Genomic DNA, 24,679 nt, shown 5'->3' with positions numbered 1-24,679 from the left:
GTCCATGTGGTATCGATATTTACAATTAGTCCCCTGAAACATAGTTAGAAGTTATAACCGAATAATGCATTGAATAAGTTATTACATTAGAGTTGTACCGAACTATTAGTTTCAGGAAGTGGTGGAGACAATATAAAGTTAGGGGATGACACGGCTCCCCCAATATTTCTTAAATCATCCCTAGCTCTATGTTGACACCATCACTTCCTGAAATTAATAGTTTGTTCGAAGTCTCACCGTATAACTTATCATATGCATTATCCCGTTATAAATTCTACAATGTACATGGAGGTGATTGTAATTATCAATACCACATGAAACTTAAATTTATTTTATCTTACCTTAGAGGTATAGGTGTAATTTACCCTAATATTATCTTGGAGTATTATTTGACTCTGCACTGTTTTGTTATATGTAGAAATAATTTAGCCAAAGATAATCCAAGGAAGAATGAAGTATCTGTTTCCAGGGAGGGACCATTCTTGAAATTGATATTTTCGTTCGTTTATTAATTGCAGTAATCATCTTATAGATATAATGGCTGGGGCAAATTACGGCCAACTCCTGAGATAATATCAAATTGCTAAAATACCCTTTTTGTTTGGATAATTACAACCACTCCCTTAAGTACGTATTTCTTATGAAAAACCGGTCATTTGGTAAGTAAATTTGACACTACAAGGATGAACGTGTAAGACAATGCAAAGTTGATAGATGATTGTAATTACCAAAACAAGAGAGAGGTTTTCGTGTTGGACGTAAATTGTCCTATTCATTGGGAAGAAAAAGTCATTTGCAGCCAATATATAATACTCTCTCCATGCCAAAATATCTATCGCTTTGGGTTGTTGCGCACATATTAAGAAAATTAATAAATGTGCGTCGATTTTAGAGAAAAGTATATATAATGACTAAAATATCCATGTTATTAATGTTGTTTCCATTAATTTTTAATCAATTAATGAATAGTAATAAGGGTAAAATTGAGAAAATAGTAATTAATGCATCATTGAAATTTTAAAGTGACATAGATAATTTGAAACAAGAAAAATCCCCCTAAGCGACAGTTAATTTGGAACGGAGGGAGTATAAAATAGAGTTTCTTCCAAAATGGCCAGTTGATTCACAAAAACTGTAAACACAAGGCCGAAAAGAGAAGCCGTGGTACTATTCTTATTCAAAGATACAAATACAGAAGCTAAAAAGACATAATAATAATAATAATAATAATAATAGCATCATATTACCTATGGTTTACACACACATACACCATGAAGCAAGAATGTTATTGCAATCAATCCTAGGTTTCCCCATTCACTCTTTCTTCTTCTCTTCTGCCTTTTCCGAAATCGATCCCTTTTGATAAGGCTCGGCGGTGTAAGCATACTGCATAAGTCGAGAGAAGAAAACCATCTCAACAATCACAAGCGTATTCTGCAGCGCTTCCTGTAGATGCTCCACATCAAGCCAGAAATGGTTCGATTTTACTATCCCGATTGCCACAAGAATATCCAGCACAATTCCCTAATAAAGAAACGAAGACGAACTCATAAGCATATACGAATCCTGATTTCAAATCATTTTTCATTAGGAAAAAAATATTTCGTAGCCACATTTTATATATATACCTGCCAGAAACAGAAGAAGACGATGCCTTTTACACACAAGAACTTGGCTAGAGGTTTGTGTGGGGCCAGCTCCTTAGCAAAGACATGGTAGAAGATTACGAGAGAGTACAAGGCCAGCGAAACGGAGGTGTTTAGAATGAGGGTAAATGTCCAGCTAAGCCAGCTCGGATAAATGTCGAGAAGTTGAAGTGCTATCATCAAGACAGAGCAAACGGGGCGAATATAAACAAATTGCCATGTCCACTGCTTGAGAAGTGATAAGTTTTTGTGGTCCAAACGTACGGTGTGAGGCTGCAATTACAATATTATTATAATAACGATCAACGAATTAACACACACACAAAAAAAAAAAAAACAATGTACATAAATAGATATAGATTTCGAGTTGTACCTGGAAAAAAGTCATCGGAAACGAGTGATGGATTTCTCTTCCTTTGATTCCGTCGGGCACTATATTTTTGCTGATTGATATGTTCAAGTAAGTATACATCAAACCCAAGAACTTAGCCATCACCTGCCATTACACGAAATAAAACTTAATTACGTTACATGAATGATCTTAAGCAAAGACAAAAGACGGTTATCTCGGTTTATCAAGAAACTCACCAGAGCTTCGTAACATTCTTTTATAGAATCCAAGAAAGTGAAAAATGTTGTACTCCCTCGAATGTCGAGCAAACCGACGTAGGAGTCAATGGCGTATAAGGGAGCCATGAGTACGATAATAATTATTGCCTTCTGCTCCTTCGGCTTCTTCCAAGATAGGTAGTGTTGAGAAACTAACTGTATTGAGAAGTGCAGGGAGAGCATGACGCACACGGTCGATCCCATCAGCGTAAATTGGCCACGATCCATGGCTAAACAGAGAAATAAGTTTCAACCTGCAAACACGTATTGAATCTCAATTGCAATAATGAAGCTAATGATTAATCTCGTGAACTAACTGCACGGGCGAGTTAATGGAAAAGAATCTTACTCCAGATTTTTCACTATCATAAAAGATAATTTATCATAAAGATTCAAAAAATAATGATTTGGGGTTTTTTTCAATAAATGCGAACCCGCAATCTTATTCTTCTTCGAGAGGGGAAAACAGCTAGCATATAATTCCGTTAATACGGATAATGCAAAAGGAGACCTCCAGGCCATAATCTACTAAGATAGAAACGATAAGTAGATCTGTTGGATCCATTCGAACAATTTGCATTTGCCATTTAATTTTAAATTATCAGAATTAACAACTCAAAACTGCGGCACGACTTTATAATAGCTATCATACAACTCAAACTGCGGCACGAGTTCATAATAGCTATTAATTCATCATTGTAATACGACGATTCATCTTCAGAAGTTGTGTAAAACCTTATTCTATGCAGTACTACTTACTAACAGGTATCAATCTCAACAGCATACATAATAGCATGATCAACCCAACAAGTAGTTTAACCTTAATTGAAAAAAACACAGTAAAAGTACACAAAATCATAACCTAGGTAATCAAAATCACACACATCACGGAAACAAATTCCCCAGACAAGAACAGCTCGTAGTTGATAAAAATCCGCAAATGTGACTTATTTACATAGATAGATGCAGCGTACTCTGATTTGGAGAAACGGAATTGAGATCGCTTGATGAAGGAAGGAAGAAGGAACACTTACAGAGATGAGGGGAGTGAATTTTGACCGGAGATGTGAAGAAATCAGACAAGAGTTGATTGCTTTTGTTGTCGACGGAATGAACCGAGATTGTTGGATTTGCCGAGTCTTGACTTTAATATGTGCTTCAAAAAATATCAATTTGGGTAAAAAACAATTTTTAAAATAATAATAATGTGAATTAATAAATGAAGGAATGGGGGAGGGTGTAAAGATGTAATCATGTATTATTGGAGTCGTTGGATTTGTATAGGTTTGATTGTTAGGTGAGATATATATATATGATGAGAATTGAGAAGCCAAAAAAACAAGAATATCAGCGGTGAAGCCAAAGACTGTGTGATAGTGGGTCTATTGGGACTGAATAAATAAAAGATATTTGTTACAAGATTTGCTTTAATGAATGAACGTGATTGTACATGGTCTTGATCACGATTAAATTAAGGATTCTTCTTCTTTTTTTTTTTTTTTTTTTTTTTTTTGCAAATGTTTAGTGATTTGAAGAAATTGTAGTGAATGGTTAGTGATTTGAAGAAGTAAATCCCCATTTTAAAAAGTAAAATATTGAAACATATGCAATGATTCTATTTGATTTTGTAGATGCTACTACACCCGGTGAAATACGTCAACTGATTCTGACATTCTGCATCGTACGCATGTGTGTTTAGTGAATGGTTCTTTTTATAGATCTGTAGTACAAAATTACCCAATGTTTTCACCATATATAGCATCTCATAGACCATTCTATTCTATATTACTAATTCATATTAAGAAAAAGAAAAAGGAGGATGAAAAAAAACAAATGTAGTACGTGTTCTTTTTCACCTTCAATAGATGAGACCCTTCACATATATCTAGCTAGCTAGAAAGAAGATTGAGCCAACTACAAAATTTAATGCATGTATACCAAATACTATTTGGCTAAAGATTATTATGTGTGTGGACGGTACTTTTTTTCTTTCTAATGTCGTTGTTAGTAATGATAAATTTAATGATTTTACCGGGTGAATTTTTACCGTTGATCTACGTATGCCAATGTAGGTGTGTGTGCGCGCTTGTAAATGATAAAGATCTACCCGATGTATTACACCCGATGTAGCATAGCATAAACCGGGTATGGGAATGGGGCCATATATTACATACATATCCAATATGAATTGAATGATTGACCGACAAAGCCCCCCATAGAATTTAACTTGCATCTGTTAAATGTAATAACTAATACATGTTAGAAGTTCAACAATTCTTACTGCAATTGGAAGATAACAAAACTTGACTCATCTAAAAGCTCTTATCCGGACATGTTACTAATTTTCCCGCGAAAATTTCGACTAACAATGGCAGAGTGCAATTCAAAGCTGGTAACTGCACCACAAAATTGAACACTTAGAACATGGTAGACCAAAAACATTAAGGGCAGTTCTTGCAATCATCCTACTACTTAGTATAACTTTAAAAAAAAAAAACATATATTCCGTCATGTATTTAAGGCAAAATTCACAATTAAACCTTACCAACTAGTTTGCAGTAAGAAATAATGAAGAATTTACGCCAGACTGAAGCCACCTCTCAAGAGCATCACATTAGCCACAAGATCGGTTGATGGATGGAGAGTGGTGAGATTAAAGTTGAACGAGTGTACCATTAAAAGAACCGATATGTGTTGTATTCTATAATACTTTTAGAACCTCCCCTAGAACTAGTCCCCACTGAGTCCAATGGCTGCCTCCCTGTTCATGAAATTCATACATAAAATCGAACATACTAAGTAAATAACAGGATGGATTGAATCGGTTCATAGAGATTCAAAGGGATACACAAATAGATTTCCACTTGTGCATTTTTTTCTGGGAAGAAGTAGAAAAAGGTTTATTTATAAGAAGTGCAGGAGCAAACGGGAGCGCGCACCTGACAAAACACAGCAAATGGCTCACGCAATGGTCCATCGCATGAAAGTTCGCTCGTACTTCCATCAATAAAAGTCCCATCAGCAAATACCACCTATGCCACACAAGTAATTTCCCATTGGAATCACAAGATTCTCAGAATCAAGAAATGCGATGTGAAAGAAATGAAAGCCCGCAAATAGTTATTATATTTGGATTTTTTTATAACTGAATTGGGTACTGGAATCAGCTAAACAATACCTCAGATGCATAGCCAGCGGTGGCGCCTGCTATGGGCTTTGTAAAAGAACTAACTGGAGAACTTCTCTGCACAGCTTGGCAGAAAGCAAGCAGGCGCTCACGGCTTCCAAGTTGTACCGCCTGAAAATGCAGGACAACTTATGTAGTACCAAATCATCGGTTCATTGATATATTAATAGAATAATAACACATGGGATGTAAATTTACTCAATAAACCTGCACTACATCATGGCGAGGAACCCGGCAACCTGGTTGCACCTTGTATCCTTGACCTGCCATGACTTCAGCAATCAGAAGGCTTCCCTGTTAATAGCTTAAGATGTGATGACGTGGCACATATAATAAAATAAAATTAAACAAAACAAAAACACGAAGCACACAATAAATCTGATGGCTTATAGTTTACCTTTACAGCTTCCCCAACCATTTGAGGAGCAAGGTACAAACCCTGGAAAAATATTCGCATAATATCACCTGGAGTTGAACCGCAGTCAACTCCTAGACCTGGTGCTGAGAGACGAGCAGCTGCTGCCGCTACCCATTTTTTTCTTCCGGCAACGTAACCACCGCATGGAGCAATTGTTCCACCGGGATTCTTCATAAAACTTCCGGCAATTAGATCTGCACCCTGCCAGCCACACAACAGCACCATCATCCTAAATCTTGATACCGAAAAACTCTAATGATGAAAAGGAGAAATTACGAAAGAAAAATAAATGCTATGTACCACCATCGGAGGCTCAATTCTCTCCGTAAATTCACCGTAGCAGTTATCCACCATGACTAGACAATTTGGATTCTGAGACTGTATACAAACATGGATGGTAAGATAAGTAAGATGACAAATCCTTGCTTATAAAGAATGGAGAAATGTTACCTTGATTATCTTTATGGCCTTTCCGATCTCATCTACACTCAAGCTGCGTCTCCACGAATAACCACATGACCTCTGAATGAGTGCACATTTTGTTTGAGGTTTCAGGGCAACACTTAGGGCAGCCCAGTCTAGCCCTCCATCCTCGGCTAGCTGTACCATGATAAATCAGAAAATCAACACTTGTAAGAGAAAAAGAAATCTGAGCATATATACAACTGAATGAAAGCATACTAGCAGCGACATACTGGCACTTCTCGATAGTCTATTCCGAAATCTCGTAAAGAACCTAAACCATCGGAATCCCTAATTCCGATAACTTCCTCCAGTGTATCGTATGGAGCTCCAGCAACTGCTAGAAGCTGACAAATAATCAGTCTAAGCATGTTATTGATGCATCTTAAGCACAGAGCGGTGTACACAAAGAGTAAATCTTAAAACAAGAAATGAAACAGTGCGAAAGAAAAACAAACTACCTCATCTCCAGGTCTCAAGAAAGCAAATAAGGCACAGGTGATTGCATGAGTACCTGAGAAGAACTGGAATCGAATAATAAGTTAAGAAAGTGTATCACCCCCTTCGACCAGAGAAGAAAAATAGGTAATGGCAAACCTGTGCTCTAACAATTGCAGACTCGGCACCAAAAACTTCTGCAAAGACTTGATCCAGGGCTTCACGCCCACCAGCTTCTTCATGACCGTATCCTGTACTGCCGCCAAAATGCTGATGCGGATATATACATGTCACGGGAAAGCACAAAAAAACGCTAAATAAGAGAAAGCTAAAAAATCGTGTAATTGACCTATAAGCTATGCAAGAGTTGTGATATATGGGAATTACAATACTCCTTCATGTTTTTTGATAAATACGTTAATATGTGACCTAGTCCCTTAATTTTGTACGGGATTATGGTAAAATCAATTCTTAAGAAATACTTTAGTAAAATGTTGCTTTAATTGGGGTTGAGTGTTATGTTACTGATGGTATATGATTTGGAAGTTTTTCAACGATCAACAAACAAATAATGGATATTAATTAGGTAACCAATGCCTTTCGTGCTAACGACGGATTATGAACAATTAGCACAAGCAATGCTAGTAAAAGGCAAACAAAATAGGAAGCTTAAATTTCTGTGAAATTCGAAGCTTACATGAGATCCAACACGAGCATTCTGAAACGCTTTGAGCACGCGCGCAGAGTTTCGCGCCACCAAATTATCCACTGCTCGGAACTCCGAATACAACGAGTCCACCGCTTTCTCAACCTAATCAATTGCCAATAAATCACGAAAAAATAAAAAAATAAAAATATAGGTAGACAAAACTATCCCTGAGACATCGAATTTGATGAGTGTGATAAGCTAGTGTGCAGCGATGGGTTGTACCTCCGGAACAAACACTTGTTCCTCGCAACGGAGAGAGGCAACTGAGGCTCGAGACTTTGAGAGCACAGAAACTGTGATTCTGGTGTAAGAGGCGGCAGCGGCGGCGGCGCGTGGGCGGGATAAGGTGAAACTGAGGGTAGGATGAGCCGAAGTGGTGAAGGATGAGAGAAGTAACATTTTCTTCACAAGAGGACTACTTTTTTCCGGTTACTAATATTTAATTGAAGGCCCCATACCTCTGAGCCCCTAGTTAAAAAAATAACAATGAAATAGTAAATATTGTTTCAATTTTACTAATATTATTTTAATTTTAAATGGAGTTTTGACACCTTTCTAGTTTGATTTTAGTAAAATTTAAAATACAAAATATATAAATTTTTAAGTAACTTTGTAATATAACTTGAACAGTTAAATTGAAGGTCTAATGAAAATTTTATATATGAATGAGTTACATTTTGAATTTTAGATAACTCAATTTTTTTTTTTTGTTAACGTTTATTTATTCATGCATATCTTTCTCATCCGACATCCAATCTTGGTGGTTCAAGTTGTATTAAAAAGGTTACTCGAATAACTGAAAATTGTGTGTTTTGAGTTTTGGCTAATTCAGACATGCAAATAGTTAAAATCTCGTTTAAAATTGAAATGATATTATTAAAACTAAAACAATATTCATCACGTGTCTAAAAAAAAATAGCGCAACATTTAGTTTTATAATAATGATGATGACCATGTAAATATCATGTACCATAGTATTAATTTAATGCACTAAGATTCATGAGAATCAAATCTCTATCTTTTGTGTTCAATTTTTTTGTTCAAATACACATCCTTTTCGACATGTTTCATTTAATTTATGAGAATTATCGCATGTGTTACATTTGCAAATTGCAATTTCACAATTTCAGATTAATAAAGTTCGCTCATTAATTTTTTTTTTTTAATAAAGTTCGCTCATTAAACAAAAAGTTTAATAAAGTTCGAATTATTATCAGAAGCCACACACAAACTTAGCTCCACTTCGTAGCAATAAACTCCACTCTCGTACAATAAACGCATGTTACATGAAAAATGTATTAATAAACTCTATTCTCGTACGAGAAATATAAACCATACTGAGAATTTTCACGACGATATTTATTCAATTGATCAACAAAATTTGTCAAAATACAATATTTTATGTGATTGGGGGTGTTCATTCAGACCGTGCCGAACCATACCATAAATTTGGTTAAATGAAATTTCAGTAGTTTACCAAATCGAACTAATTAATTTGATTTTTTCTGTTCGATACCGGTAAAACTGAAAATATATTAAAGTATTATAAAAAATGTCAAAAAATAATATTTAAACAAATTAATTCTAGAATTTGACATTCAAATTTCTATAATCAACTCTAAAACCAAAAGGTGATTATCAATAGAGGCTAATTTGTAAATAATGGGGAAAAAATATCAATCTAAAAGAATTTAAAATAAAAGAATAAATAAATAAATATTAATTACATATTTCGGTATTCGGTATACCGAGCATAAATTCCACATACCGGGATTCCAAAAATCTTTACCGAATACCGAGCCGAATTTTCGGTTCGATATTTGGCACATACCAGATTTTTGGTTCGGTTCAGTTCGATCGATTTACCATCAAGTGAACACTCCCCTACACACAATGCCGCACACAATTTTCAATAAACTAAAAAAAAGACTATCATTATCAGATCAATTCAGCCGATGTCTGAATCAGTTCTAATCAAAATTCATATTCGATTAAAAAAAAAAAAAAGTGTCTTCTACAACACAAACCATTGTATAATGAAAACTGCAAAAAACATCAAAATCTAAAAATAATCCGATTATAAAAAACACTGTTTTCTACAACACATCCACTGTATACTGAAAATTGCAAAAACATCAAAATCTACAACAGCTGTATATCCTTTCTTTACAAGCTAATGCTCCGAGTATTAGATACACAGATTCAAAACACCTTCGACCAAATGGCAAACGGGCCATTTCGAGCAAGTTTCCAAAATCGCATCCCTAATTCCGCAAAATCCCGATTCTGCCCACCCCTATACGAAAAATGACCAAAATATCCTCTAATAACAATTCGTCCGCATTTAGTTATCCAGCAACAAAGCGGGGCCTACCCCTACCCCTCCTCGAGCTATTAAGTTTCGTAATCAATGCATCGCTCGAAAACCCTAACGCATCTGCACCCATCAACTTCAGCCCAAGATTCCGGAACAAAAACGAAATCTTATCCGAACTTCCTCCGTTAACACCCTGCAGCTCAAGCGCTTGTTCACGAGATATCACAGTATAAAGCTGCACCACTTCTTGATTCACCGAATCTTCACTATAACAACTAAGAGTCACGCGCATTAATCCCAAAGATTTTGGCTCTCCACACAAAGGATCAAACACGAAACTAAAATCGTCAAACACTAAATCGGGTTTCTTGAAAAGATTCAATAAAACGTCACTGATGCTCTGTCCAAGATTCTTCTGTATGACGGACTTCCTAGGGTTAGTTTGTCTAGCCCGTGTAGCTTGGAGGATGCGAGCAGCTTCTCTGAGGCCACTCAGATAAGCACCATGCATGGTGGCAGGGTATTGCCTATTAGTTGCTTCGCCGCCGAAAAATAAACGACCCTCTATGCTTTCTGCGAGGATATCATAGTCATTTCCAGAAGATTGCACTCTGATGTGTGAATACGAACCGTAAGAAAGAGGATCGCTCCCCCATCTTGTACATATTGATTGTATAGGATCTGGCACGTGGATTCCCTGGGGCCCATATATACCTGAAAAAAGATGGAAATTAGACCTAAAAAGGCTCAACAAAACATGCCAAAAAGATAGACAAAAAACAACATAGGCATTAATATCTACAGATTAGGTGGCGAAGCCAGCATGGGACATCGAGGGGGCCATGGCCCTCACCGTTTCTCGAAAACTTATCATTAAATGTAGAGATTCGTTATAATTAAAAATAGCGCAAGATAGCAGAATTAGTAATTATTATACCTCTGAGAATGCCCAAAACACGGTGAACTGAAGAAGCGGGGTCCGCATTTTCAAAAGGCTGCGCTGCATCTCCGGCGACAAGAGCAACGAGGACCGGAGCACCCGAAACGGTGTGGTAGCTGTAAAACAAAAAGAACTCCCCCCTTTGTTGGCTTGATTCTCTCAGCGAACCAAACGTATCCAAATCTTCGCCCCAGAAATTATGGGGGAACACCATAGCAACCTTATTAAGCAAACCAAAACCGAGTCTTTCTATTGCTGCTAGCTTCCTTTCAGGCAACTCGGGTTCGAATCGGATCGCTCTCTTTTTAAGGACTCCTAAAGGCACTGTGCAAAGAACCATGTCTGCTCGAAAGACTTGGTTCCCTGCAATAACTTCAACGCCTTCATTCCCATACCTAATGGTTTCAACGGTCTTGTTGTAGAAGATCGGAACCCCTTTACACAAGGCTCTAATTATTCTCCAATTCCCACCCGCGAGAAAGCAGTGGTCCCCACCCATCTCGTAAGGGTCGTCTTGATCCCAATAAGCAGCAGAAAGATTCGAAAGTCCACCGGCGTTGGAAAATTCCAAGTTAGCGAAATGCCAATCGAGAAGCTGTCTTTCGTCATTGCTTCTAGCGACGGCGTATAACTGTCTAAGTGTTTCAAGAACCGAACCTAGAGAAATATTAGCCGCAAATCCGCTCATTATTTGCCTAAGTTGGGTGACTTTATCAAGAAGCTTATTAAATACATGCTCGACATTCGTATCGATTTCCTTATCAACGGGCCCACCATCTGGCTTGTAAAGAGGACAGTTGTCTCTTACCTTGTGAAGAGGAACCGAAATCTGCCTAGCTAAAACACCCAACGGATTTGCATGAATGCCAGTTATTACACTACCGCCAAGATCGACAGCTGCGTAATTACCGTTTTGCCCCATCTTCTGAGTGTACACTCTACCTCCGGGGCGGGCCCTACCTTCTAAGACGAACACTTTGAAACCGAACGCCATAAGCTGCCTTGCTGCTGCCAATCCAGCAAGACCTGCACCGACTATTATCACGGAAGCTTCCGTAGTTTCCTCGAAAATCTGCGACTCGAACGAAGCCGAAATCCCGAAATTAATGTACCCATTACACAGGAGGAAGTCGTAGGCAGCATTTATCAAGTGGGCGTAATCGTTGCTCACTGTTTCCCTTATCTGCCCTTTGGAAAGCCACGAGTGCACATTGGCCCTCCACCTTGCGAGTATGTGGTTCCGCACGACTATGTAGTTGTTCTGCTCTTTCCCGTTTAACTCGGTTACCACCCCGGCCCCGATTTCCTCTTCGAGCAGCTCGTCGATTGGGAACCCTAAAGATAGCGCTATCATGGCTTCGGTCTCGGTTTCTTTCTCCAAGTCTTGCTGCGTTCTGTTTTTCTTCCTCGAAGAAGTGCCCAAATGCTTCTCTATCAGATCATCCATTAGATTCTCGTCGTAGTTTTTCGTGATCGTTTTTCTTCTCGATGATCTCTTGGAACCGGAACTATTAGGTAATACCGGGGTATGCCCAGTCTCCCCCATTGTTTCCACTTTCTGAAACCTTCTTAACTGGATTCCCAAAATTCAAATATCTAAAACTTTGATCAGAACCTCATTAAACATTTCTTCAACAAAACAACCATATACATTCCAACAAAATTCGAAGTACGAACTAAATTCTTCTCTGATCAACTAATAAACAACCAATCATCACGAGTCTTAGACATCAACTAACAAAAACCCATAATTCTCTACCACATTCCTTCTTAACTACAAAATGCTACAAAAAAATCCAGTTTCCAATTGGAAGAACTTAACGTCCGGCACGATGAGGTAACGGAACATAGCCCAAAACTTGACTGTAAATGATAACTGAATTCCTTCAATTTTTATCAATTGTGAGAATTCAGCGCCGGACGGAGTGACGGCGAACAGTAAAACAATGGTGCGGGGAATTGGAGAGGCGGAGAGGACAACGTACCGCTGAGGGAAAGTCGAATTGCTGAGGGCGGAATTGCGGTTGAGGGGAATTAGGGTTTATTTTGGGAAAGATTTTGCACATAGACAAGGACAGGGCGAGTTGACTCAGTGACGTAGGAAATTGTACAATTGTTTGGAGGGAAATTACACGTGTAATGGGATATGTAAAAATGCCAGCTAGGAAATGATAAATGGGCCTTTTAATTGGATCATGAAACTTGTGATGGCTTTCATTGGGCCCACGGGCTTCAAATATATACGTATGTTAGATTAAAATATTTATGGTTAAATACATTTTGCACCTCTGAAGTATAGCATATTAACGATTGTCCCTTAAAGTATCATTTGTAACACTTGTCCCCCCAACATCAATTATTTTATATTTTAAAATTTAAAACATAATAAACATAACAATCTAATAATTATTGTATCATGTAAAATTGAAAAGTAACTAAAATTAAATTATTCAAAATTAATTAGAAAGTAATTTATATTGTAAATAATGAATGAAAATATATTTTAAGAAATTAATGAACTAAAATAAATTTAAATACTTAAGATTACTATTAGTTTTCTATTGATTTCTTCAAATTTATTGATAGGAATATATTCGACTAATTGGTCGAACAACAATTACATGTTATTTATTAAATATATACCCAACGAAAGATAATATTTTTAAACTTTTAAATATTGCATTTTTCAACAGATAATTTTAGTTTATAATTTAATTATTCCTTTCAGTAAAAGAGAAAATTTTAAGGTACTAGAATTTAAAATACAAATTAAATTATGCTTGATGGAGTACGTGTTACAAATGATACTTTAAGAGGTAATTTTTACAGAGGGTATACTTTAGGAGTGTAAAATGTATTTAACGCAAATATTTAAAACTAAAATAAAAATTGGAACTGAAAATTTATTTCTAATTTCGTTCCGAAAAAATAATTGAAAAATATAAAAAATACAATTTTGGATATAAAAATGAAAACACAAAACTTGTTCTAAAAATTGGATTTTATCCGATCGTTATGGACGGAATTTGGCAGTTTTATTTTTTTATTCGCCTATCACATGAAATACATAATAATTTTGATTTTATAAATGTAACTTTTTAAAAATTAAAGAAAAAAAATTAAGATGTATTCACCTATCACATGAAATACAAAATAATTTTGAATTATTTTTATAAATTTAATTCGGTTGAATTCTCATATGCATTGCTTCCAATCTAACAACTTTTTAAACAAAATTAAAAATCTTTTTTTTTTTGGAATTCAAAATAAATATCTTTGTTCCAAAATTATAAAATTTCGGATAGAAATGGGCGAAAATTCAAACTTCCATTTTTTTTGCCCTATGTGTGTGTGCGTGGGTCGTGGGTATTGTTATTATTATTTAACTTTACGGTGAAATAATAAATAAAAGGATGATGAGGAAACATAGGCAAGAATCTAGGCGATTTTGGGGAATACGATGCTACACCCGGTGATTTTCATCGGGTGGCTCTTTTCTTGATATGTGTTTTTTTTTTTATTTATTTTATAATTATATTTCTAAGATTTATTGGGCCATAACTGAACCCGTAATGGGAATCTTATTAATTAGGGTGCCTGGTTATATTCACCAGGTGTAGCATAGAATTTCCCGGCGATTTTGGAACATAACGAAAAGACTGGTTTTAATCGCACATGTATTACGCCGCCATGAATTAAGGACATCTCGGATGAGCATATGCCGGCTTTGGTAAACGGACAACTTATCATGTGATTAATTAGTTTTTTTTATAAATCAGACACAAATGTCAACTGTACAATTAACTTTATTTATTCATATTTATATATATTAAACCTGATTACAGCCCCCCTAAAGCATTGACCAAAAACATAATTATTTGCTTCACAGAAATAGACCGGATCTAAAGAAAGTCTTTGTCCGGAATAAATAAAATTCAAGAGAATTTGGGAAAATAACAAGTTTTCACCCCTCAAGTTTGCACCGATTTCACTTTCGGTCCCTCATATTTTAAAATTTTAACATTTTTAGTAATTTATGTCAATTTTACGTTAAAACTAACGGAATTAACCGTGGCGCATCATTGCCTTAACTGATAGGCTAACGTTACGTTGACGGAAATGACCAAAAACGTTAAATTATTGAAACATGAGGGACCAAATGTATTTTTTGTCAATATGGAGGACGGAATGTGAAATTAGTGCAAATTTGAGGGATGAAAACAAAAAAATTCCCTTGAGAATTCCTTTATATATATATATATATATATATATATATATATATATATATATATATATATATATATATATATATATATATATTTTCTTTTTTTATGGATATAACCAGTCCTCTTACTTCTCTTCTTTCAGTTTTATATGATATATATTTGTTCTTATATATTTTACTTGTATTTTAGTTCTATGACGTAACAAATAATAAATTTGATGAATTTAATATACTTAAGGCTCGTTCGGTTACCGCTATAAGGTTCTACTGACTAAATAGTAGGGTCTAATAGCATGTCCGGTTGGTAAGATTCACATTTTTTCAAACCCGCTACTAAAATCAAAGTCCGCAATTAAATGCTACTATTTCTTTAAATTAGTAGCACCCCCTGAGATTAATTTAATAGGGGGTGACTAAAAAGGAAAAGACAATTTTATCCTTAAAATCATATTTTATTATTGAAAACTAAGTGATTTTATAGACAATTCATATATAATAACCGATTTTAACAAATTTAATAGAAAATCTAATCTAAGAAACCGAACATGCTACTAACTAAATAATTAATTAGTCAATAGGGAGTTAATCCAATCTCATGTAATCCCAATCTAATCCAATATAGGTAACCGAACGAGCCCTTATTGTACGCCTCAAACCTTATAAATTTGCCATATAAGTTTTGATATAATTTTATGATACGAGAGAGGACAAATTGAAATTAGAACTTTCGAATTTTCTTTTAATTATTTTCGGAAATTATAAACTATCTCCAATAATTTTGTCCCAATAAAATTCTTAAATTTGACTAATTTTTAAAAATTGGATATCAAAAGCTAGCACAAAATTGGACATTTTTCGTATAAAAATGGGCAGAAATATATAGGAAATTTCATTTTTATATTACATGAAATATAAAATACGTAATAAAATTGATATTGTAAGTGTAACTTTTGGAAAGTTCTTTTGATATTTGTTGGGATTATTTTGAAAATTAAAACGAGATTGAAAACCAGAATCTTATACGTATTCCAGTCTTGATAAAAAAAAATTCAAAACAAAATCAGAATCGGTAATTCGAAATGAAAAATAATGTTCAGAAACTAGAGTTTCCGGATCGAAATTGATACAGTTCAAAGTTTTGTCTTGATTTCCACCCTTAGGTAGCCAAATTCAACCAAAACTGGTCCAAATATGCTAAAATTTGCAAAGTTATATTGCATGTAAAATTGAAATTTAAAAACTTTAAGGAACTAAATCTCCGAATAGGCGAAAGAAAAAGGACCAAAACTACAAATTTTTCAGTATACATAATATATGCAATATTAAATGTTTCACCAAAGAATAAGTCCATGTGATTGCACTCTATATAAAGAAGAAGAAGTGTCCCTTAGTTTACACAACTCAATATATTGTATTACAAATTACTTCATTCTTGCTCTTGAAAAAAACAAATTAAAGCAAGATGATTTCAATTAGCAGCAAAGTGTTGGTCTCACTTGTGCTGGTACTGATATCTCATGTTTGCTTAGTACGAGGATACATTAATACAGAGACAGTCGTATGCTACACGAAGAGCTGCCCGTGTTTCCTCAAACCCGTCAAATGCCCGATCCAGTGCCCCTCTCAGCATCCAAAAAACCCTAAACATAAAGCGTGTTTCCTTAACTGCAACTCTCCTATTTGCAAGACCGAATGCAAACGTAAGTCGTGCTTTGCTATTTTACATTATTCTTTTTGGACAAATTATGAAAACCCCCCTGAATTTAGGCTAAATAACGAAAAATGCCCCCAGGGCCCCAGTTATCCGTAATAACTAAAATCTCCATCTGATTAACTGTTGATCCGATTTTTTTAACAGAAAATGTGTACATCCTAAATATTATATCTTCTGTTAAGTAGGTGAGAAATAAAAGAAAATATTTGATATTGTGAAGAAAAAAAAACCCGTGAAAAGTCCCACTGTAAGGGGTTGGTGTAAGACGGAAACAAACCTCAGGGGATTTTTGGTAATTATGAATAGGTGGAGGTGGTTTTTGTATTTTAATCTAACTTTAGGGGGATTTCGTAATTTAATCTAAGTTTAGGGGTTTTTTTGTAATTTACCTTTTAAAAAATGCTGTTAATGTATATAGATAAGAAGCCGAACTGCAACGGTCCCGGAGCAGCATGCCTGGATCCTCGCTTCATCGGCGGAGACGGCATAGTTTTCTACTTCCACGGCAAGAGCAACCAGCACTTCACCTTACTTTCCGACCGGAATCTCCACATCAACGCGCGTTTCATCGGCCTGAGACCCGCCGGAAGACAGAGGGACTTCACGTGGATTCAGGCGCTGGGCATTCTGTTCGACAACCACACTTTCTCCGTCGAGGCGACCAAAGCTGTAAAGTGGGACGACGGAGTCGACCGTCTTAAGTTCTCCTACGACGGCGAGGAACTGAACCTGCCGGAGGGTTACCCGTCGGTTCTCCGGACATCGCCGGAGAACAGCGGCGGCGGCGTTGAGGTTGAGAGGACTTCGGACAGGAACGGGGTTCTGGTGATATTGCCGGAAGTTGCGGAGATTTCGATCACGGTGGTGCCGGTGACGGAAGAAGATGACAGGGTTCATGGGTACCGTATACCTTTTTCCGACGACTGTTTTGCCCATCTGGAGGTGCAGTTCAGATTCATCGGCGGGTTGTCCCCGGAGGTGGAGGGTGTTCTGGGGAAAACATACCGGCCGGAGTTTGTGAATCCGGCGAAGCCCGGAGTGGCGATGGCGATTGTGGGAGGTGAGGATAAGTACAGAACTTCGTCTCTTTTGGCTGCTGACTGTGTGAACTGTGTTTTTTCTCATGAGAGTGTGGAGCTTTAATTTATGTCACAATTAAAACTAGTGATATAGTTTTAATTTTTTTAAACATTTTTAATTTGTTCAATATTAAACATCTTTTATTTGTATTTTCTCACAGTTATCATTTCGTAGTTTAATTATTTAAAAACTTCTTTTAATCTATCATTTCGTAGTTATTTTCTCACAGGTACTTCCTGAGTGGATTTAATTTTAATTTGTTCAATATTAACAGACTGCTTGCATGCCTCTTTTCATTCTATCTATAGTTTTAGGTTTACTTTGATTGGGATATATATATATATATTGATCGATTAATATTTAAGTACTATGTATTAACAATTCAGATCCAATTATAGGATTGGGTTATAATATAATTTCAAAGTTCATTATTCCATTGTGACAACAGATCTTAAAAAATAATTAATTTATCTTTGCATATCATGATACGTTTATGTTGAATTTTGGGCCAAACTAATATTATTTATGCCAGCCCATTATCTATTTCCTGAGATGGCCCAAAAAGAAATCAGTCCAACAATGCAAACCCTCAAGTCTTGGTCATAAATTCACAACTTTCTACATTTTTTATTCGACCGTTGATTCTTAGCTTTTGATATATCCATTCTACTATCATTCGAGATACTCAACATCTGCCTCTCTCTCTTGGCATAATTTATGATGATCTCTCTTTCTCTATCCTCTCTTGTTGTACCACTTCAATTGCTTTCGACGATACTTCGGTTGACGATAACATGATGTTCTTAAGTTGTCTTCTCCTTTTGAGACCATTATATTCTTCTTTATCCATCTATATACAGAGAGAGAGAGAGAGAGAGAGAGAGAGAGAGAGAGAGAGAGAGAGAGAGAGAGAGAGAGAGAGAGAGAGAGAGAGAGAGAGAGAGAGAGAGAGATGCAATTTGAATCTTAACATACTTTCTAGATCTCTGTTCTTTGGTAAGTGAGTGAGATCCACTTATGAGTGTAGAAAACACGAGAGTTCAAATTATGTGAGATTATGGGTATTGGGTGACGTAATTGGTCAAGATCTAAGAGATTTTGTTCCTATCTACGGTTATGAGTTGTTTATACTTTGTGCTAAACTGTTGGAGCCATTACCAATAGTTTTCTGAACGAGACGTGACAATAGGAAATTGAGACGTAACAGCAAACTGAGGTTCTCCATGTCATTGGAATTTAGCAATCCACAGCTTCTCTCTTTTTTGTTTCTTCATCTTTGAAATAAATTAAATATTATGTATTATCTTCTATGTTTTTGGAGTTGAAATGGTGCCCAACAATTTATAAAGTAAATAATGAATACAAAGATTAAAATAAAAATAAAATACGAAATTGCAGTAAACGCTGTTTTGGAAGTTTGTTTATTCTTTGAGAATAGCTAGAGTATCCAAGTGCTGTGAGTTCGATGGGCCTGCTAAATTCAGGACCCAATTCGTGCTATGAACAAATTTATCTCATTTACCTATAAATTCAGGTCCACTATTTTAGCCCCTAATTTGGCACCGCAAATTTAATTTAAGGGTTTATTAGGGAAAACCCCCTTGTTCATATTTTCTAATAAGGTAGATCCAATTTTTTTCCCCTTTTTGAGATACACTCAATTTTGCCAACTTGGCAAAATATATTATATAATTTCCCTTTAATACCCCTGTTTTATTATTAAACGGCATTTATTTCCTTTAATACGTGATTTGAGATTTGCAGATACGTTGCCTAAAATCACGGAATAAATTTACGTGAGATCATTGGCCGTTATATCAAATCGTGTACAATATTTTTTGAAGATTCTCTTCATCGTTCCAGCGGGTTTTATCGTCTTTGAAGATTTCTGCACCGTCGTGGAAATAAGATCGATTTTTGAGCGTTTGTTGTTGGACGTTGTTAAGCGGGTATGAATGCGTTATTCGTTTTTATTTTTTGCTCAATGTCCATGATTGTCGTGTACGGTGGTTAGAAATTTTTAAGAGTTGTGTTGATACTTGATTCTATTAAGTAGAACGTTTTTTAACAAAATTATTCCGTCATATATATATATCGTTTTTTTTGGCCGATGATGTTTGTTTGGAAGAGGATTGACAGAGTTAGAAGAGGATGGTTCACGCAGATCGGACCAGAGTTATTTTTTATGAGCTTCGTAGTTGGTTTATGCAATAATCGGAATAATTGTCCGCTGTGGTCGAGTTCATGTTTTTATCCCGATCGATAGTTGGTTTATTTGTTTATAACAGCAGATTTAAGTGTGATGGGTAGTACATTAAACTATAGTTCGTAGTCTTTTCTTTAATTTAGCGTATGGATTTTGCATTTTAAGTTTATTTTTGATGATATTAATGTATTATCATTCAAATGTATTTGCAGTCTATTTAATCATTTTTTAGTATTCTGCATTTTTAATTTTGTTTCATGATTTTAGGTTTTTTCGATGGCGAATTTCGTACGGATTTTGTTGAGGTTTGGTGGGTTGGTTGCTATAAAGAGGTGTTTACGATGTAATGGCTCGGTAACTTCGGTTAAGTGTTAAACCGTTGTAATACAGTAGTATACTATTATGAATATCGTATGATACTACCATTATCATTTTATTATACTATTATGAGATTATTAATGTACTAGAGTTTTTTAACTCGACATATTGGTTTGATTGTGTTATGATGTGTTTTATGTATTTTATCAAAACCGTAGATTGAAATTATGAGATTATTAATGTACTATTTTATTGGTTATGTGGAATACTTTACGTTGGTGTTGTTCTCAATGTTCTTGTCATTTCAGTGGTATATTGTTTGTAACACAATTTCATATCACTACTATAACCGTAATATACTATCATAGCAGATTAATGTACTATATTGAAATTATTAATATACTATGTGGTTGAATAATACCGGATCCATAGTCGATTAACGAGATCCATAGTCGAATTAGATCAATAAGATAGTCTATTACATGATATAAGGAAAATTACCCTAATTGATTAGTATTTCAAACAAACATATTATTCAGTTTCCAAATATATTATTATTTTTTCATATATATTATTATTTACCCTAATCGTTTTCATATAATAAGGAAAATTACCCTAATTGATTAGTATTTCAAACAAACATATTATTCAGTTTCCATATACATTATTATTTTTCCAATAGTTAATTAACTAAACCCATAGTCGAATTAGATACATGGGATAGTCTAGTAAAAGATATGAGATAGTCTATTAATTTTAAAACACAAATCCGCCGCCGTCACTTCTCAAATCTAGGGTTTTGATGATTCTTCGGCCCATAGTCGATTAACGAGATCCATAGTAAAATTATACCAGTGGGATAGTCTATTAAATTATATGGGATAGTATATTAATACAGATGTAATTCGACTATGCATCTCGTTAATCAACTATGGGCCGAAGAATTATCAAAACCCTAGATTTGAATAATCCTAGATTTGAGTAACCCTAGATTGGAGAAGTGACAGCGACGGCGGCCAACGACGATATCACTTCTGGTGGATGTCCTGCCCATCAATTGTTGCAATATCAATGATTTAGTGCTCGAATTCGGTATGCGATTATAACAAATCTGCAATTATACAAACGTGATAGTCGATTTAGCCAAAACATATGAACAAATCGATGGACGATAGCGATGTAGCGACCGACGAAGACGTACCTACGGTGGCTTGCTCGGAATCCACGAAAATCGTCGTTTCACGGCAGTGCAGATTTCTTCCCCTTTCGATCGGTCGTACCGGGAAGTGGTTCTGGGAGATTTTTGCAGTTTATTTGATAGTGGGTTTTGGGGTGATAGTGTGTTAACGGGAAAATAGGAAGGGATTTGATATTATTTCAAAAGGTAAAGTAACGGGATTTGTGGGATTTGATTGAGGGTAATTATGTAATTACGAAAAGTTTGGGCTTTTATCAAAATGGCAAATTTAAATTTGGGTCTACCCCTATTGTTTGAATGTTTAAGGGGGTTATATCTAATAGACCCTTAATTTAATTCAAAATATATACCTTAATAAAGAACTATAAAGTCTTTTTGGTTCTCGAAATATATTTTAATAGACTTTTATTCAAAATTATTCAAAAAATAATAGTAATAATTTATCAACTCTTAAAACAACTTATCATGTGTATTAATTTATGTTTTCTTGTGCCGTTGGTTTTGTAATACCTACACGGCTACACTACACACATAAATGGTTTGTTAAGTAAGCATTATGTTTGCATTTTCAAACTAAACATTCAATTTTCGTGGAAATTAAGAAAGACATGTTTTATTTTTGATACCTCTAATTTCGTGCCACGTGGAGTATAATCCTTTCAAGCACACCTATTGAGTAGAAATATTCTTCAACACGTTTTTAAGTCAAACCGAAAAGGAAATTGCAGCCAGAGATTAAAAGGAGAAAGTCGTGAATAAGTTGCGCCTAACAAAGAAAAAAATGAATCACAATAACTGAATTCGGCCCACAGAAATTAGAAAATGAAAAATATGATTCAATGAAAAAACAAATATGTCAGTGTGCATTCAGAAAAAAAAAAAATCACGTAACCTAAGTAAATTAAAATTAATTAAATTCTCAACTTAATCCTAAATTATTATTTAAAAAAAAAAAAAGAATAAAAAATTGCGAATGTAGAATGTGAGAGGAGCAAGTTGGAGTGGTGGTGGGGGTGTAACATCGTACCAAAAAGCTGGGACTTGAATTAAGGAGCTAGGTCGGCAGTACGACGTAGTTTCGTGTTTATTTCTTCTTCCTTAATTTGGCCTGGCAAACACTGTGAGTGTGATGTGATCTACTGTTTACACACGCACACGTCACGCATATTTACATTAAAAAATAAAGAGTAAAACTACGAAAAAGACCTTTAAACTAAAGTTAAATTACGAAAAATACCTAGCTATCCCTAATTACCATAATCCCCTCGACTTTTTTTTTTCCCATATTACACCAACTCCCTTACGCTTTGATTTTTCACAAAATATTTTTTTATTAAATAGAATATTCCCCAAAAGATACCGATTCTACCTTTGCAGACGTGACATTTCTCTATGCTACTTTTGAGAGAAAAAAATTACCCTCTGGAATCCCGGCCATTACCCCTTTAAGAGTAATTTTTACCTTTAAAATGTAGCATAAAATAAATTTCACGTTTGCAGGGGTATAATTGGTATTTTTTGGGAAATATTCCCTGAACTCAAAAGGATTCCGTGAAAAATTACACTGTAAGGGTCGGTGCAAGACGAAAACAAATACTGGGGGGATTTTAATAATTACGGATAGATGAGGGTGTTTTCATAATTTGGCCTAAGTTTAGGACTTTTTCGTAATTTACCCAAAAATAAAAAACAAAGTGAAATTAAACAACCCCGACATCAAGGAATAACCCCAGAATCATGATGTTTGCTTGAATATTAGAACACAAGTATTATAAATTAGTTAAATTAAATAAATCACTGTTAATTACAACTTTGAATTTTAAAAAAGAAAAGGAAAAAAGGAAATAGAATACATCCTTATAATATAATAATATTATTACAAAACATGGAGAAATTAAATTAATTAAAGAAACCCTGATGAATCTCTGTACTGTAGTTTCGACGAAGAATGAAACAATCAGGTGTTGTAAGATTTAAGAATACTCCCACAAAAACAACATACGATAGCTTTCCAAGATTTGCAATAAAACGGGATGTAACAAAACCTCGTCAGAGTTTTCATATCCGCCACCGTGGCGCCGTGCCGGCACCGCGAGCACGTCCCCGCCACCGGCTTGCTCCGCCGCACCACACTCTTCTGATCCACCAGAAAACAGAAGCAAACCATCAATGCCCAAACTTCATATATCAATATATGCGAGGCCCTTTTTCTAGAGAGAGAGAGAGAGGGGGAGAGAGAGAGAGAGAGAGAGAGAGAGAGAGAGAAGCTTAACTACCCGATTTAAAGAGGCCAAAGAACAGTATTTATATAGTTTTATTCTGATGTAATTTCATACTCAAGCTACATTAAATTATTGAATGTCTTTTCTATAGGAGAAAATTCAAGCAATTTGACTAATTTGTAGTGCTAAAAATAAAAATAAAAACATAATTTTCAATACTCGATTTGAAATTGATTGTTAAAACTTAAAAGCTCGGTTCATGAGCTCATTCTGTTCACATAATGAAACAAACTTGAAAATAACATTTTGTACGATAAACTAAGAAGTTCGACTCGAACTCCACCTCAATTATATAAAAAATATAAAAAACATGTTACTCGAGTTCGATTCGTCTTTGGCTCTATTAAAGCTTGTTTTAGCTCGATTTATGTTCAACTCGATTAAAGCTCGTTCGAGTTTGACTTGATTGTTTATCAAACCAAACTCAAACGCAACTTAATAAAATCGATTAAAACCCTAACAAGTTTGAACTACTAATTCAGAAAAGAAAAACAAAAATTGAATTTTCATACATTTAACTCGACTCGATTCGTTTACAACTCCACTAGCTGGACTATCATGATGTTGATTTTTACTAGTATTAGTGTTATTAAAGCTTAAATTCTAAATATTACTTGTTGGATTATATCCCATAAAATTCAAAAAAGAAAAATCTCATAAAATTACATAATAAATAAATAAATACTATTAAAACTATTTTTAATGTACAAAATTAGTAATGAAGTCATAAACACCAAAAAGGTAATTTACCATTTGAGACTAGCTAGGGAGGATATTTGGATGTATAAGATTGGGGTTTTTTGCAAGAACCACCCTTGTGTAATCTATAATTGCTGAAAAACCCCTCATGTTAAAAAAATTAGCAAGGACCCCCCTATGAAAGTTAGTCAAAGCCAATAAGGCCCCTAACATCTTATCGTGTTCTGCACG

At 35.1% G+C, this 24,679-nt stretch overlaps 5 protein-coding genes across 6 annotated transcripts; 1 reads left to right on the top strand and 4 right to left on the bottom strand.

The window, feature by feature from the left end:
• Window positions 1-1,099: 1,099 nt before the first annotated feature.
• Window positions 1,100-3,655, bottom strand: LOC105962501 (uncharacterized). 2 transcript variants are annotated; one of them, XM_012986819.2, is made up of 5 exons: window positions 3,290-3,655; window positions 2,235-2,509; window positions 2,020-2,142; window positions 1,629-1,919; window positions 1,100-1,524 (listed from the first exon to the last, which is right to left on the bottom strand). In XM_012986819.2, the coding sequence occupies exons 2-5, from the start codon at window positions 2,481-2,483 to the stop codon at window positions 1,315-1,317; spliced, it is 873 nt and encodes a 290-aa protein (XP_012842273.1). In that variant the 5' UTR covers window positions 2,484-2,509; window positions 3,290-3,655; the 3' UTR covers window positions 1,100-1,314. The 2 variants fall into 2 exon arrangements, with proteins under 2 accessions (XP_012842273.1, XP_088667661.1); XM_088811535.1 differs by having other exon boundaries at window positions 3,230-3,380.
• A 746-nt stretch (window positions 3,656-4,401) lies between these two features.
• LOC105962503 (hypothetical protein) lies at window positions 4,402-7,931 on the bottom strand. The gene is made up of 13 exons (XM_012986820.2): window positions 7,692-7,931; window positions 7,458-7,571; window positions 6,920-7,030; window positions 6,784-6,846; window positions 6,556-6,669; window positions 6,311-6,460; window positions 6,161-6,238; window positions 5,840-6,061; window positions 5,650-5,736; window positions 5,434-5,553; window positions 5,195-5,287; window positions 4,801-5,016; window positions 4,402-4,651 (listed from the first exon to the last, which is right to left on the bottom strand). Exons 1-12 carry the CDS (start codon window positions 7,866-7,868, stop codon window positions 4,957-4,959), a joined length of 1,389 nt encoding a protein of 462 aa, XP_012842274.1. The 5' UTR covers window positions 7,869-7,931; the 3' UTR covers window positions 4,402-4,651; window positions 4,801-4,956.
• A 1,596-nt stretch (window positions 7,932-9,527) lies between these two features.
• On the bottom strand, window positions 9,528-12,874 carry LDL2 (LSD1-like2). Its single transcript, XM_012986821.2, has 2 exons — window positions 10,724-12,874; window positions 9,528-10,500 (listed from the first exon to the last, which is right to left on the bottom strand). Exons 1-2 carry the CDS (start codon window positions 12,270-12,272, stop codon window positions 9,818-9,820), a joined length of 2,232 nt encoding a protein of 743 aa, XP_012842275.1. The 5' UTR covers window positions 12,273-12,874; the 3' UTR covers window positions 9,528-9,817.
• Window positions 12,875-16,345: 3,471 nt separating this feature from the next.
• On the top strand, window positions 16,346-17,933 carry LOC105962449 (uncharacterized). The gene is made up of 2 exons (XM_012986751.2): window positions 16,346-16,651; window positions 17,084-17,933. Exons 1-2 carry the CDS (start codon window positions 16,414-16,416, stop codon window positions 17,806-17,808), a joined length of 963 nt encoding a protein of 320 aa, XP_012842205.2. The 5' UTR covers window positions 16,346-16,413; the 3' UTR covers window positions 17,809-17,933.
• Window positions 17,934-23,220: 5,287 nt separating this feature from the next.
• Window positions 23,221-23,732, bottom strand: LOC105962450 (uncharacterized). The gene has a single exon (XM_012986752.2). It carries the CDS (start codon window positions 23,632-23,634, stop codon window positions 23,425-23,427), a length of 210 nt encoding a protein of 69 aa, XP_012842206.2. The 5' UTR covers window positions 23,635-23,732; the 3' UTR covers window positions 23,221-23,424.
• Between the last annotated feature and the right edge of the window lie 947 nt (window positions 23,733-24,679).

The sequence above is a fragment of the Erythranthe guttata genome, chromosome 13 (genome assembly GCF_056151865.1).
Source record: "Erythranthe guttata isolate IM_541 chromosome 13, IM_541, whole genome shotgun sequence".
Lineage (NCBI taxonomy): Eukaryota > Viridiplantae > Streptophyta > Magnoliopsida > Lamiales > Phrymaceae > Erythranthe > Erythranthe guttata.
Note: the sequence above shows the minus strand (reverse complement) of the source record. Positions and strands in the feature narration are given on the sequence as shown.

Bases quoted from the DNA above. Each gene is read 5' to 3' on its own strand.
- LOC105962501 (XM_012986819.2), bottom strand. From the start codon at position 2,483: ATGGATCGTGGCCAATTTACGCTGATGGGATCGACCGTGTGCGTCATG. The intron at 1,920-2,019 runs GTACAACTCGAA...TTGTAATTGCAG, and splicing joins TTCCGATGACTTTTTTCCAG to CCTCACACCGTACGTTTGGA. The intron at 1,525-1,628 runs GTATATATATAA...TTTCTTTATTAG, and splicing joins TCTTCTTCTGTTTCTGGCAG to GGAATTGTGCTGGATATTCT.
- LOC105962503 (XM_012986820.2), bottom strand. From the start codon at position 7,868: ATGTTACTTCTCTCATCCTTCACCACTTCGGCTCATCCTACCCTCAGT. The intron at 7,572-7,691 runs GTACAACCCATC...GCAATTGATTAG, and splicing joins AACAAGTGTTTGTTCCGGAG to GTTGAGAAAGCGGTGGACTC. The intron at 6,670-6,783 runs GTAGTTTGTTTT...ATTATTTGTCAG, and splicing joins TCTTGAGACCTGGAGATGAG to CTTCTAGCAGTTGCTGGAGC.
- LDL2 (XM_012986821.2), bottom strand. From the start codon at position 12,272: ATGGGGGAGACTGGGCATACCCCGGTATTACCTAATAGTTCCGGTTCC. The intron at 10,501-10,723 runs GTATAATAATTA...ATCTTTTTTCAG, and splicing joins TGTTTTGGGCATTCTCAGAG to GTATATATGGGCCCCAGGGA.
- LOC105962449 (XM_012986751.2), top strand. From the start codon at position 16,414: ATGATTTCAATTAGCAGCAAAGTGTTGGTCTCACTTGTGCTGGTACTG. The intron at 16,652-17,083 runs GTAAGTCGTGCT...TAATGTATATAG, and splicing joins TTGCAAGACCGAATGCAAAC to ATAAGAAGCCGAACTGCAAC.
- LOC105962450 (XM_012986752.2), bottom strand. From the start codon at position 23,634: ATGGTTTGCTTCTGTTTTCTGGTGGATCAGAAGAGTGTGGTGCGGCGG.